The sequence below is a fragment of the Diceros bicornis genome, chromosome 28 (assembly GCF_020826845.1).
Source record: "Diceros bicornis minor isolate mBicDic1 chromosome 28, mDicBic1.mat.cur, whole genome shotgun sequence".
In the NCBI taxonomy this organism is placed as follows: Eukaryota; Metazoa; Chordata; class Mammalia; order Perissodactyla; family Rhinocerotidae; genus Diceros; species Diceros bicornis.
The window spans coordinates 22463874-22479026 of NC_080767.1; the positions used below are offsets into that span (position 1 = coordinate 22463874).

General features: G+C 52.8%; 1 protein-coding gene across 1 annotated transcript; it reads left to right on the forward strand.

Annotated features, from left to right (window-relative positions):
• The first annotated feature begins 9192 nt into the window (after nucleotides 1-9192).
• On the forward strand, nucleotides 9193-12378 carry LOC131393257 (alpha-1-acid glycoprotein 2-like). The gene is made up of 6 exons (XM_058523859.1): nucleotides 9193-9306; nucleotides 9700-9842; nucleotides 10071-10138; nucleotides 10779-10886; nucleotides 11034-11137; nucleotides 12201-12378. Exons 1-6 carry the CDS (start codon nucleotides 9193-9195, stop codon nucleotides 12285-12287), a joined length of 624 nt encoding a protein of 207 aa, XP_058379842.1. The 3' UTR covers nucleotides 12288-12378.
• Nucleotides 12379-15153: the final 2775 nt, after the last annotated feature.

The following is a 15153-nucleotide window of genomic DNA, read 5'->3' on the forward strand; positions in this document are numbered from 1 at the left end:
CTGGGAAAGTGACAAAGATGTGGAGACTAAACAACATGCTACTGAACAACAAATGGGTCATTGAAGAAATTAAAGAAGAAATAAAAAAATATCTGGAGGCAAATGAAAATGAAAATACACCATACCAACTCATATGGGATGTAGCAAAAGAGATCCTAAGAGGGAAATTCATAGCAATACAGGCCCACCTTAAGAAACAAGGAAAAACTTAAATAAGCCATATTAAACTATATGTAACAGAACTAGGAAAAGAAGAACAAACAAAGCCTAAAGTCAGCAGAAGGAGAGAAATAATAACAATTAGAGCAGAGATAAATGAAATTGACACCAAAAAAAACAGTAGACAGGATCAGTGAAACTAACAACTTGTTCTTTGAAAAGATAAAATTGACAAATCTTAGCCAGACTCTAAGAAAATAACAGAGATGGCCCAAATAAATAAAATTAGAAATGAAAGACAAGAAATTACAACCCATACCACAGAAATACAAAGGATTTTAAGAGAATACTATGAAAAAGTCTATGCCAACAAATTGGACAATCTAGAAGAAATGGATGAATTCTTAGACTCACACAACCTCCCAAAACAGAATCAAGAAGAAATAGAGAACCTGAATAGACCAATCACAGGTAAAGAGATTGAAATAGTAATCAAAAACCTCCCCCAAAATAAAAGTCCAGGACCAGACGGCTTCTCTGGAGAATTTTACCATTCAAAGAATATCTCATACCTATCCTCCTCAAGCTATTCCAAAAAACAGAGGAAGAAGGAACACTTCCCAACACATTGTACAAGGCCAACATCACCCTAATACCAAAGCCAGACAAAGACAATACTAAGAAGGAAAACTACAGACCAATATCTCTGATGGACATAGATGCAAAAATACTCAACAAAATATGGTGGAACCGAATACAGCAATACATTAAAAAGATCATACACCATGATCAAGTGGGATTTATACCAGGGACACAAGGAGGGTTCAACATCTGCAAATCAATCCATGTGATACACCACATTAACAAAATGAGGAATAAAAACCACATGGTCATCTCAATAGATGCAGAGAAGGCATTTGACAAGATCTAACATCATTTATGATAAAAACTCTTTGACAAAATGGGTATAGAAGGAAAGTACCTCAACGTAATAAAGGCCATATATGACAAACCCACAGCCAACATCCTACTCAACGGGGAAACACTGAAAGTCATCCCTCTGAAAACAGGAACAAGACAAGGGTGCCCACTCTTGCCACTCTTATTCAACACGGTACTGGAGGTTCTGGCCAGAGCAATTAGGCAAGAAAAAGGAATAAAAGAAATCCAAATAGGCAACGAAGAAGTGAAACTCTCACGGTTTGCAGATGACATGATCTTATATATAGAAAACCCTAAAGAATCCATTGGAAAACTGTTAGAAATAATCAATAACCACAGCCAAGTGGCAGGGTGCAAAATCAACTTACAGAAATCAGTTGCATTTACATATACCAACAATGAACTAACAGAAAGAGAATTCAAGAAGACAATGCCATTTACAATTGTAGCAAAAAGAATAAAATATCTAGGAGGAAACTTAACCAAGGAAATGAAAGACCTATACAGTGAAAACTATAAGACATTATTGAGTGAAATCAATGATGACATAAAGAAATGGAAAAATATTCCATGCACTTGGATTGGAAGAATAAATATAGTTAAAATGTCCATACTACCTAAAGCAATCTACAGATTCAATGCAATCTTGATCTGAATCACAAGGACATTCTTCACAGAAATAGAACAAAGAATACTAATATTCATATGGTGCAACAAAAGACCCTGAATAGCTAAACCAATCCTGAAAAAGAACAAGGCTGGAGGCATCACAACCTGGACTTCAAAACATACTACAAAGCGATAGTAATTAAAACAGCATGGTACTGGTACAAAAACAGACACACAGATCAACAGAACAGAATTGAAAGTCCAGAATAAAACCTCATATCTACGGGCAGCTAATCTTTGACAAAGGAGCTAAGGACATACAGTGGAGAAAGGAAAGTCTCTTCAATAAATGGTGCTGGGAAAACTGGACAGCCACTTGCAAAAGAATCACAGTAGACCACCTTCTTTCACCATACACAAAAATTAACTCAAAATGGATCAAAGACCTGAAGGTGAGACCTGAAACTATAAAACTCCTGGAGGAAAATATAGGTAGTACACTACTCATCATCAGCCATAAAGGCGTCTTTTTGAATTCCATGTCTACTCAGACAAGGAAAACCAAAGAAAAAATAAACAAGTGGGACTTCATCAGATTACAGAGCTTCTGCAGGGCAAATGAAACCAGGATCAAAATGAATAGGGAACCTACCAGTGGGGAAAAAATATTTGCAAACCATATATCCAACAAGGGGTTAATCTCTATAATATATAAAGAACTCACACAACTGAATAACAAAAAACAAATGATCCAATCAAAAAATGGGCAGAGGAAATGAACAGACATTTCTCCAAAAAAGATATACAGATGTCCAATAGTCACATGAAAAGATGCTCAAAATCACTAATCATCAGGGAAATGCAAAGCAAAACCACACTGAGATATCATCTTACACCCGTTAGAATGGCTATAATCACCAAGACAAAAAACAGCAAATGCTGGAGATGATGTAGAGAAATGGGAACCCTAATCCACTGCTGGTGGGAATGCAAACTGGTGCAGCCTCTATGGAAAACTATGGAGATTCCTCAAAAAACTACAAATCGAAATACCTTATGATCCAGCTATCCCACTACTGGATATCTACCCAACGAACCTGAAATCAACAATCCAAAGAGGCTTATGCACCCCTCTGTTCATTGCAGCGTTATTCACTATAGCCAAGATGTGGAAGCAACCCAAGAGTCCCTCAACTGATGACTGGATAAAGAAGATATGGTATATATACACCATGGAATACTACTCGGCCATCAAAAAAGACAAAATCGTGCCATTTGCAACAACATGGATGGACCTGGAGGGTATTATGTTAAGCGAACTAACCCAGAAAGAGAAAGACAAACACGGTATGGTTTCACTCATATGTGGAAGAAAACCAACACACAAACAGATAGAATGTTTTTGTGGTTACCAGGGGCAAGGGGGGTGGGGGGTGGGCACAAGGGGTGGAGGGGGGCATTTATATGGTGACTGACAAACAATAATGTACAAGAAAAATTTCACAACAACAAAAAAGAGAAAAAACAAAGAAACAAAAAAACCCTGAGCACCGAGAAGGCCCCTCAGAGAGGTGCTTATAACACAGGGGGAGGAAGAGAGCACAGAAGTCCACACCAAAGACCCCAGAGTCAGAATCACAGAAAATGGCTCTGAGCCTCTTAGACCCTCAGTTTCCTCATACGTCAGATGGGGATAAGAAGAGCAATTACCTCAGAAGGTTGTTAGAAGAATTATTGAAACAATGTCCACAAATCCCTTAACCTACTGCCCTCCCATAGAAACACTCAAAAGAAGTGAGCTGATTTTATAAGTCATCATCATAAATGAATGAGGACTGAGAGAGTGGGTGAGAGGGAGAGAGTCTAGAAATATTCCAGCTCAGAGTGGGGTGGAGAGTTGAGGGATATTCACTGTATCCAGCTTTATTATTAACATGTATGTTCAATATATTCTTTGATGCATCAAATATTACACAGGAAACAAATGTCAGAGTGAGTGAAAGATGGAGTGAATGAGTGAGAGAGGGGTGTGGCTGCGCTTGAACCCACATGTCTGGGGAGAGCCCCAGAGGCCGGTCAAGCCTACCTTCTTCTCCCGCCATCAGGGCACAGGGGAGGGAGTTTTGGGGTCACACACCTGCCATAGTGGGAGCCCCAGGCGGCGGAGGACTCCGCTGGCGGGTCCCGGGCCGGGGCTGGGCGGTCGGGCACAGACACTGGGCGGGTTGGGTTGCCCTGGGGCGGCTGGTGCGGGCTGTCCTCCAGCCGCAGACGGTACAGCCACACCTCCTCCTGCAGCTCCCGGATGGCCTGGCTGGGGCGGGGGTGGAGACAGCGACAGAGAAGAGACACAAGGTGAACACAGCTGCCCCGGAGTGCAGACTAGATGACCCCGCCTTTGTCCCTTTCTGGAGGAACAGGGTCCCACTCTGTTCTCAATTGATTCTAGAACCTTCTTGTGTGTCCACTCTTCTTTTTTTTTTGCTGGGAAAGGGTTGCCCTGAGGTCACATCTGTTGCCAATCTTTTTTTTCTTTTTCCCTTCCCAAAGCCCCAGTCCGTACTTGTATATTCTAGTTGTAAGGCCTTCTAGTGCTTCTATGTGAGCCACCGCCCCAGCGTGCCTACTGACAGACGAGTGGTGTGGTTCTGCACCTGGGACCCGACTCCGGGCCGCCGAAACAGTGAGAGCACTGAACTTTCTCCACTAGGCCATCAGGGCTGCCTCGATGTGTCCGCTTGTCTTGCTACATCTCCTGACACTTCTCTGAGTTCCTGTCTCTGCACATCTGGCGAGCAGAACAGAACTTCTTTGAGGTTTACCCAACCTAACACGCAGGGCCTCTGAGAAGCTGTTCTGAAACCCCGGTGAGAATTTCTCAAGACAGGATGAGGGTGCAGAGTCAGCAGGGCATGGGCTCCAGTGCCACTTCCAAACGGGAATTCTGCCTCGGCCCCTGTGCTCCCTCCCCTCCTCCCCCTCTGTCTGTGGAAAGCCTAGCGAACCCTCCAGGCCCGGTTCCTTCCTGCCCTGACTCAGCCCCGCCCTCCTGGGGTCCCCCAAACATTCCCAACGTTGTTCCAGCCCATCTCTCCACTCCTGGGAGAAGATGCTGGTCCATCTGTCTCCCAACCAGGCAGCGAGCCGCCGGCAGGCGAGGAGCGGGCCCCCATCTCACACCCCGAGACCCTCACACCTCAGAGATGCTCAGGGAACGTGACTGAACGGCCTCCAGGCTCCAAGAGGGCGCAGAGCCAAGGGCCGTGCATGGAGAGAGGACGAGATGACACAGGGTTCTTCCCATCACCACCTGAACGTGAGCAGGCGGGAAGATGCAGGGGGCCCTCTGCAAGGCTGCTGTCATCCCCGTGGACCCCAAACACAGCCCACCTGTTATGGGACCTCAGTGAGCTGCCTGCATCTGGTGAGTAAATGCTGTTTGCGTTTCTCTCCACTGTCCCTGCATCTCCAGAGTCCCGTTCTGCGGGTGGTGCGGGCACTGTGGCAGACGATGCCCCCAGACACCCCTACACACAACCCCCTACACATGAGCGTCAGGGTCTGGGTTGGGCAGGGCTGTCCCCCTGCGATCCAGGCTCTCCATCTCCTCCTTGGGCAGTTGCTGGGGTGGGGTTCCCGCAGGGTGACCATTGCCTGGTGGCCCTGGACTCAGGGGTGAGTGTCCCCTGGCGTCACTCACAGATCTCAGAGGAGTGACTACAGGGAGCAGGGACCTCTTTCTGACCGTGCCCCTGTGCAGTGTGCGTCCAGGGCAGTGGTTCCCCTCCATCCCCAGGGAGACGCCTGTGGGGGTTTTCAAGGCCACTGTGAGGGTGGGCTGAGGAGAGCCCCCTCACCAGTCAACCCCTGGGAGGACAGCCCGGGCTCCGTGCTACGTGCAGACCAGAGGGCAACTCTGGGTCCCTGTCTCAGGCCAAAGGCTCCTGAATGAGGGCGGGGACTTGGGACACCCACGTGGGTGTCACCTGCCCTCTCTGGGTCATTTCTATCAGGATCTCAGTCTCCCTGACTTAATCTTTAGCGGTTGATTGACAGCTGGCACTTCAAATTCATCTTTCCCGCAAACTTACTCCCCTCCTGAGGTCCCCATCTCTGTATCAGCACCAACCGGTTGGCCAGCCAGAAATCTGAGTCATTCCAGACACTTCTCCTTCCCTGAACTCCCCGAAAATTAACCAGCTCGCAAGTCCTCAAGGCCCAACTCCTAAAGACCTCTTTTCAAATCAATACCCCCTCCCCTCCCCACTGGCCCATCATCTCTCCAGGGTAAGGCAGCCTCTCAGCCTCCATTCTCACCTCCTAGCACCCAGAGAACTCTCTACAGTGGACACTCGACCACACCACTCCCCTGCTAAAATCCTCCTTGCTGTCCTGGGGTGGACCATTGTGCCTTCACGAATGTTCAGTGAACACCTTCTCTGAGCCCAGACCCCTCAGGAGGCCCTTCCCGCTACACGTTGCAAGAAAACGGACTCCCGTGTTATTGGGAAACAGGAGTTGATCTTGCAAGAATTTATTGCCTGTATGCTGAGAGGCGGGAATTAGAAAGGTAGTGAATTTGTCTTTTCTCTTACCTGAAGTCTCCTCAAGTCCTCCTGAACTCTGAAATAGCGTCTGTCTCCTGTATCGGGAGCAGCATCTCCCACAAAGGCTCAGGACAGACGGCTACAGCAGCGGATGTTTCTAGGATTAGAGCAAAATAGAAAGAATTGTTCCCCCGGGGTCTGAACAGTGCTGGTTGTGAGAAAGGATGTTTAGGGCCAAAGGTCACTCTGTGCCAGTATCAGGCACCGGATCACAAGAGACAGAGGTGCTTATGTGTTCTTTAATAAACTGAGTGTGTGTGTGTGCGCGCGCGTGTGTGTGTGTGTGTGTGTGCGTGATGTGTGGGTCCCTCTAAAGCTCTGGGCTCTGACAGGAGCCCTAATGGCCCAGGTCTCATGGTGGTGCTGTCAGCCCAACGCTCAGCCTCTCCTGGAAATACACAGTGTCTGCATCTGTCCCTTGTCCATCCTCTCACACCTGGAGCACTGCAGCCGCCTCCCCTGCTCTCCCCACCCACACCCCATCCTTCCTCCCCTCCTCCCACCGCAGACAGACAGTGATCTATCTAAAGAACAAGTCTGACTACTCACCCCCCACACACTTACAATCTTTCAATCTCTCCCCAATACCGCACAGTCCACTGCGACTCCTCAGCCTGGCTCTCGCACCCTGCGGGCTCGGATGCCCGCCAACCTCTCCAGCACCAGCCCTGGTCACCCCGAGGCCATCACGTGCTCCAGCTCACAGACCTTCCAGGTCCTTCTGCCCCACGCTCTGTCTCACCTGCGCGCTTCCCTCCTGAAGAACTCCAGTCACTTATCAAGACTCACACTGGAGCAATGCAAATTCAGAACACTAACCGAGCCGCCAAAAAGACAGAAAAGAAGGGAACTTCCAGTTCTGGGCAGATGCGGAGAGAGAGACTCACTTGTGCGTTGCCAAAACGGCACGGCATTAAAAATCATCAGTGTTCTTCGATTTGTCCTGTGTGTGTTTTCTCTGTCTGAGGGAGAGTGTTTTGAAATCGACTTAGTTGAGGTGTAACCGGCACACAGTGACATGCACAATGACATGCACAGTGACACTCACAATGTGGGTTACAGGTCACTGAGTCCTCACAGGTGTGCATCGTGTGTGTCCTTACCGCCCCCAGGAAACACAGATCATCGCATCTGCTCCAGAAAGCTCTCCCGGGCCTTTTGGCATCAAATCCTCCTCCCTCCATGGGCAACCAGGGATCTGATTTCCATCATTATAGGTTAGTTTGGGTTCCTCCGGAACTTTCGAAGAATGGACTCCTACGGTATGTGCTCTATGAAGTCTGGCTTCTGTTGCTCAGTGCAATGTTTTGGAGTTTCATTCATGTCCTTACAGGTATCCGTAGTTCACTTCTTTGTATTGCTAAGTAATATCTCATTGTATGAAAAGGCCACGATTGGCTTCTCCACTTTCCTGTTGATGGACATGTGCGTTGTTTCCAGTTTTGGGCTATTTTGAATAATGCTCAAGTCTTACACACGACACATACTGTTCTCTCTCTTGAATGGTGCAGTAATTCTAGAAAGCAATTTGGTCTCTCTCTGTCACTTATCATCAGAGGAAAAAACTCCCAATATAAAATGCCACAGAGGGGGCCGGCCCGGTGGCGCAAGTGGTTAGGTGCGCGCTCTGCTGCGGCGGCCCGGAGTTCACCGGTTCGGATCCCGGATGTGCACCGACGCACCACTTGTCAAGCCGTGCTGTGGTGGGGCGTCCCATATAAAGTGGAGGAAGATGGGCGCGGATGTTAGCCCAGGGCCAGTCTTCCTCAGCAGAAAAAGAGGAGGATTGGCAGATGTTAGCCCAGGGCCCATCCTCCTCACAAAAAAAAAAAAAAAATAAGTAAAATGCTACAGATAATTATGTCTCAAAATTCTGGAAAGCATAAAGCAAAATACATTCTATCTAAAGGGAGGACATGATTCAGTCAGTTAGAATCTAGGAAGATAATAAAAGATTATGTATCCATTCAAAAATCACAACTACCAACTACAGCAAAGCTTGAAAAATTATAGAAAATATAAGAACTGAGTAAAAATACAAAATTGTGGGCACAGCATAATAATACTTTTTGAAAGTATGTATTCATGTGGATGATGACTTTACCCCTCAGTAGAGATGCAACATAGGCAGTGGAATTACTCACCTACAGTGGGTACTGAGGCCCCACATGCCGGGCGCTGCTCCAGGATGGGGATGTGTCCGTGACCAGAGAGGCAGCTCCCTGCTCGCACAGCAGGGGGTGGAGACACACGGGGATAACTTCCTGTTCGGGATGTTGGGAGATGGTTCAAGTAAGACATTTCCTGGAAACAGACATTCAGAGTGGATGCCCCCTTCTTTGGGAAGCGTCCCTGCCCCCCGGGACTGGGTGGGGCCCCTCAGGACTCTGCTGTGTCACAGTTGTCACCACACTCAGTTGAACTGAATCCCTGTTGACCCTCCCTCACCACCTTCCCCTCCCCCATCCCATCCCCCCACTCCCCACTGGAGCCTGGGAGCTCTAAGTTGCCTTCAACATTTGATCTGTGGCTGGGTCTCTCTCAACTCAGTGGGACAGGAATTGATGAAAACGAGAGCTTGCTGAGAGGCCCACCTCTTGAAATCTACATGTTGACAAATATCTGGCCAGCCCACACCCACCTTGGCCTTGAAAGACAGACCTTCAGGCCCTGGTAACCCTCCAGGTCAGGGACCCACATCAGACCTGGGCTGGAGGCTTTGCCTACAGCTGGCTTTCAGGGAAGGAGGGAAGGTTGTGTGTAAGGCATTTCCCCATCTCCGGATTGAGTCACATCCACCCACAGCTCCTTATAAAGGTCCCTGCACCCTCCAGCCACCAGCTCTATTTGGCTCCTGGTGCCTCCCCTTCTCAGCATGGCGCTGCCCTGGGCCCTCGCCGTCCTGACCCTCCTTCCTCTGCTGGACGCCCAGAGTCTGGCGTGTGCCAAGTTCAGGGCAGCGCCTCTCACCGATGCCACCCTGGACCGGGTGAGTGCTGGGCCTGTGGGCGGCTGCCTCCCTCTCTGGGCTTCCCTTTCCCCTATTGGCTTGTGCTCAGCGTCCTCTCCTGACTGCCCTTTCTCTCCTGGTCCTGGGGTGAAATTCTGAGCAGCCTCCGGAGGCATTCCTCAGCCTCCAAACTCAGAAGCCTCGTTGCCAGGTCCCTCAGCAGGGACAGTTCTGTCCTGGGCAAGAAGGGGCCGCCCGGGGGTGGGGCGGGGAGACCCCTGATGCTCAGCGTGAGCTCCTGCCCGGCCCCTCCTCACCTGGGCCGCAGTCCCCTGTTTGCAACCTGGAGGAGAGATCTGCAGAGTCATGGCCCAGTGGCGCATCGGGGATCCTGCTCCCAGCCTCCATCACCTGCTCCTGGCTTCTCCCCAGCTCTCTGGCAAGTGGTTCTATATCGCGACAGCCTCCCGCAACCCTGAGTATAGTGAGGTGGCTCAGCTGCTCCAGGCGGCCTTCTTCTACTTAACGCCCAACTCTGCGGAGGACACGATACAGCTCAGAGAGTACCCGACCATGTGAGACCAACACGCTCAGCCCCAGCCCCCGCTTCTGGCTTCTACCCCTAGCTGCCAGGACACCATGACCAACACCCTCCCCCTTCCTGGCCTCGGCCTTCCCATCCGTGGAATGGGGAGGGCTGACTCCAACCCCCACCTGACCCCTACCCCGGATGACTGTGATGGGTGATGTTCCACTTCTCCTGGACCGACTTACTGTTTTCTCTCGCTTCTGTCGGGCTTTAGTGGGAACCAGTGCCTCTATGAATCCAGCATCTTGAATGTCCACCGGGAGAGTAGAACCATATCCAAACGCCATGAAGGCAAGCCCTTGGGCACAGGGTTGCTATGTGGAAGGGGAGGACGTGGATGGGCCAGCCTACAGAAAGGGGGCTGGGGCTAAAGCCATGGGGCTTTGGGCACAGAGGATGCAGCACCCTCCCATTTCTTCAGATCAGACGAGGAAACAGAAAAGTAGAGATGTCAAGTAGTTTCCCCAGGTCACACAGCTTGCAATGAGAACTCAGATTCAAACCCAAGGCTGGCTCAGTCCCGCCTCTCTCGACTACTCTTCATCCTCTGCGAGCTGAGGGTGGCAGCCTGTGTGCTGTGCAAGCAGTGACCTCACCCACGTCCCCACCATCACCACAGAGAGGGCACATAATAGGAGCACACAAATGCCAATGGACTTGAACCGACAGCAGGTAGCAGTCTGAGTCTCCTCACGGGGCCTCACTTCCCTCATCTGCAAAACGGGGAGAAAGGCTCCTCTGATTCCACACGAGTGACGTGCTCCGTGCAGGCCTGGCACGCAGTAGGAGCTGGGACAGGGCCTAAGTGAACCCTTGGCCTTCCCCGATCGGCTGTGTGGCCCTGGGCACATGAGTGTCCTCGCCTGTGAGATGGGAACCACGGTGCCATGCCCGTGGTCTCACCAGAGGCTTTCTCCTCCAGAGACGGGCAGAGAACATGTTGGTAACGTGATCCTCACTGAGGACCCCAGGACCTTCATGCTTCTCTACTTCCCGGATGATGAGAAGAACATGGCGCTGTCCTTCTATGGTAGGGACCCCTCGCCCTGCCACCCCACCTAGGCCTCACCCCGGGACCACCCATTCCAGGGTCTGGGATCCCAGAACCCCAGACTTCTCTGGCCTCCAGCCTGGGCCTCCCAGCATCTTCACCCAGCCCCCTCGCTCCTTCCTGCAGCTGACAAGCCGGAGGTGACCCAGGAGCAACTGAGTGAGTTCTATGAAGCCATCAAGTGCAAGGGCCTGGACAAGTTGGAAATCATCTACATTGATCAGAAAAAGGTGAATGCACGGGGGCCGGGCAGTGCCCACCCCAGGGTGGTCCCATCTTGCGCAGCCCCAGAGGCCCAGAGAGGGAAAGCTGCCAGTCTAGGCTGCACAGCGAGGCAGGATATCCTACTCTGAAGCACCCGCCTCACCGCGGGGACAGCTGAGTTTCCCAGAGGCCCACGGGGGTGGACGAGAGCCCAGGAGGAGAAGTCACTGGAAAGCAGCGAGGACGCCAGGGCAGGTGGGGGGACTGGAAAGACTGACAGCAGGTGACAGCAGCCCGAGGTGTGGCGGTGGGAACACGGGAAAGAGACACGCGAGGCATTAGCATTTACAACTGCCTGCCGCAGCCCAGGCTTCTAATCCGCGCGAGGGGAGCTGGGGTGTGGTTCAGTGTCCCCCAGGCTGCACAGGTCCAGGAGCAGCGTCCCGATTGTTGCTCTGACTGAGAATTCCCTTGAGAGCATCTCCTGAATCCTTTCCCTAAACCTGCATAAATGAAAGCTTTACTTGGTCCTGTCCTAGGAGACAATCTCTGAGATTCCAGAGTGGACGAGCTGGGTACACGTTTGTGGATGTAGATGACACACTTCCATGATCATTCACATAAAACGTGTCCATCGGTTTGTCCCCTGAGGTCACCTCCTGCGACCACCAGTGGCACAAATCCTCCCTCACCCCCGGGAACCCTGGGAAAGGGCTGAGGAGCACAGGCACTGGGGGGCTCCCTGGCCTGCTGCCTGCCCCCCATCTCCCAACTGGGAGACCTTGGGGACCACACGGCCGCCCTGAGCCCAGTGGCACCATCTGCAGATGGGGGTGAGGGATCCAGAGTGTCAGTGCGCGGGCTTGGCGGGTCATAAGGGTTCAGGAAACGCCAGCTGTTCTTAGGGGTGTGAGGCCCCTTTTTACAGGAAAACAAGCTGAGGCTCAGAGAGGGAAAGTGACGCGCCCAAGGTCACCCAGCTGGGAAGTGGCAGAGCCGGGCCGGAGCCACAGTCCACAGGTCACTCCATCTTCCCCCTGGGGACCCGCTGTCCTCCAGTCACTATGCTCTCCTCTCCCCGTCTTGCAGGATCAGTGTGGGCCGCTGGAGAAGCAGCACGAGGAGGAAAGGAAGAAGACAAATGAGGAGCCCCAGGAGGACGCGGAACAGGGTTAGGACCGTGGGGACGTTGGGGCACCCTCACCCTGCCCACCCTTGGTACCTCTGTTCTGTGCCTCAGGTGCACCAATAAAGCTTCTGCATTTGGGACGGGCAGTTGTCATTCACTCATTCATTCACTCATTCACTCACGTTGAAGCCTGCCCTGAGCTGAGCCCTGGCTCACCCCTGGATAAGACCCTGCCCTCGGTTGGAAGAGCCCCGCTGGACCCCCAGCACACGTGCCAGGAGAGATGACCACGTGCACAGGGCTGTGGGAGCCCAGTACGGGGGTGGTTCCTTCTGTATCGGGGAAGTCTGGGCAGGCTGCCTGGAAGGGGCATCTGAACCAGTCCAGAAAGATCAGGAACTTGATACTGCCTGCTGTTCCTGCTGCAGGCCAAGGATCTGAGAGGACACGTTTGAGGGACATTGAGGCAGAGGACCCCAAGAAGGAGTTCAGGTGGAAAAGGGGCAGGGAGGACTCGGGCGTGTGGCACCAAGCACGAGGGACCCCACTGCAGACACCACCGTGGCCGTCTGGGGAGGCGAGCGGGGAGGGGCAGCACCGGAGGCAGGAACCCCAGGGGAGGCTGCTGTGAGCATCCTGGCAAGAGGCGGGGGCCTGGGCCAGGGCAGGGCGGACACGGGGAGACGCGGGGGCTTGGGGCCTAGGCCCGAGGGGCCGTGTGTCGCCATGACGTGTCCTCAGGGGCCCACCTGACACCCAGAAGGAGGATGAGACACCTAGGGGCCGGGGTGGCCCCTGGACACCAGCCCCCGTGCACGTGTGTTTGGAGCCCTCGAGATGGGGCCACGCGTGAGGCAGGCCCACCGCGTGGCATCAAGAGAACTGAGGAGCACCCGAACAGGAGTCCAGCAGGGAAGGCCAGCCTCCTTCTAGACCTGAGGGCCTCCTGTTTACGGCCACGTGAGGGAACGGGCACCACTCAGGCGGCAGGAGAGCCGGGGCTGAATTTCTCAGGCAGTTCTGCCTGTGAGGGCCTAAGCCATCGAGAGGGACAGGACCCTCACCCCGCCCTGATGCCCGTCCTGGGCTCACACGCCAACGCCCGCCAAAGAGCGGGCTGCACAGACCCAAGACTGCAGCATCCTTTCTGGAAGCTGGAGTCACCGCTGTGCCCGGGGCCCCGCCTCGGGCTCCCCCTTCCCATCCTGACGTTCTCGGAACAGCCTCCTGGCCCCCAGAAGGGTGTGGACCAGAGGCTCAGAGCCTGGAAGGAATCTTCCCACCTCAGTGTCAGCTTCAGCAAGAGGCTGTTTCAACCCGACTGAGAAGGCCCAGCTGAAGAATGACACAGAAATGGGTCCTGGTGGGCAGGGAGGGGCAAGTCAGCCGGGAGGTGGGGAAGATGGGAGAAAAAGTCAAGGGAAGAAGAAGGAGGAGTTGGGGAGAAAACAATCAAGGAAATTTAGGAAGAAAAAACAGTAACCAAGGATATGGACACGGAGGCAGACCATCGTGATGCGGGCAGAGAGCCCCCCGGAACCTCAGTCTCCTCATCAATACAGTGGGGACACAGTGGGAACCTGGAGGGTGGTGTGTGCACTGTGAGGGGACGCCACGCCGAGTACTCAGCTCCAGGATGGGCATCTGGTTGGCGCTCAGTGAATGGCAGCTGTGGGTGCTGTTTGCTACTAAAAGGAGCACTGGAGAGAGAGTCTAGGCTCGTGCTTTTGCAGACGCCAATCTGCCGTGTGTCTCAAACCATCTCTGGCTGCAATAAAAGGCACTTGCTGACACGGCCTCTCCTGGGAGGCCCCTCCAGTCAAAAGGTTCACGGTTCTGAGACAGGCAGAGGGGAAAGTGGGAGACACAGATGCCACCAGAGGGAGGCAGGCAGAGTCTGGAAATATGTCCCCAGCAGGTCCCCTGGGGGAGGCTTGGCGTCCAATCCTCCCCCCGACACTTGACTTTAGAGACACAAGTTGAGGACACACAGCACAGACGGGGCGGCTTTGGGAACATATTTGACCTTCTTTTCTTTTTTTTTTTGAGATCAATATTCATTGTTCTTCATTTCCCTCATAATGAAAATAGATTTTTAAATGCCTCAAATATACACATATCATCGCTGCACACACATTCCGGAAAAGCTGAGGTACGCGCTGCTACAGGGTGGGGGCAGGAGATAGCCCGGCCTCATGGCCACAGACCGGGTCCTGGCGGGTAGCCGGCCACTAGCCAGACTCCACAGGGATCCAGGGAGAGAGCGGGGTCTCGGATGAGGGACTGAGAGGGACGTGGGAGACGGCTTCCCGGGCCCACCGTGGGGGTCTCCATCCCAGCAGGCCCAGGGGAAAGTTCTCCCACCAGGGAGAAGCTGGGTGCACGGCACCCTGGGGGCGACATCCTAAGACGTCCTCATGGTCTCAACGTGCCCCACGGACTCCAGTCACCAGGAGAAAGGGCCCAGCCACGGCCTTCCCAGAGACGGCTCCTCCGGAGCGGCTGTCACAGGCGGTGGACAGGTTTGCTCCAGAGACCCTGGCCCTGTCCCTTCTTCTCTGGCCTCCTATGGAGGGTCCAAGACCAGGAACACTCCTCAGTTTAGAAAACTCTGTCTCTCCGTCTATAAAATCCATATTATTAGCTGGAGGTGGACACGCGCAGGACGAGGAGACCCCACAGGCTGCATCTGGACAGAAGGCGGCCTCGGTCCCTGCCCCTCCTCCAGGGGCTGTGCCCTGGGCAGCGACGTCTCCTGATGACCAGGCCGACGCCCCCTCTGGTTGGGAACACCGAGATGGAGCAGGCAGACCCTGGTCTGGAGGCGACCTCCTCTGAGGGTCCACAGGGCCTTCAGGAGGGCACAGACGACTCCTGGCTGGGGGACAGCAGCAAGCAGCCTGCCCACTGCCT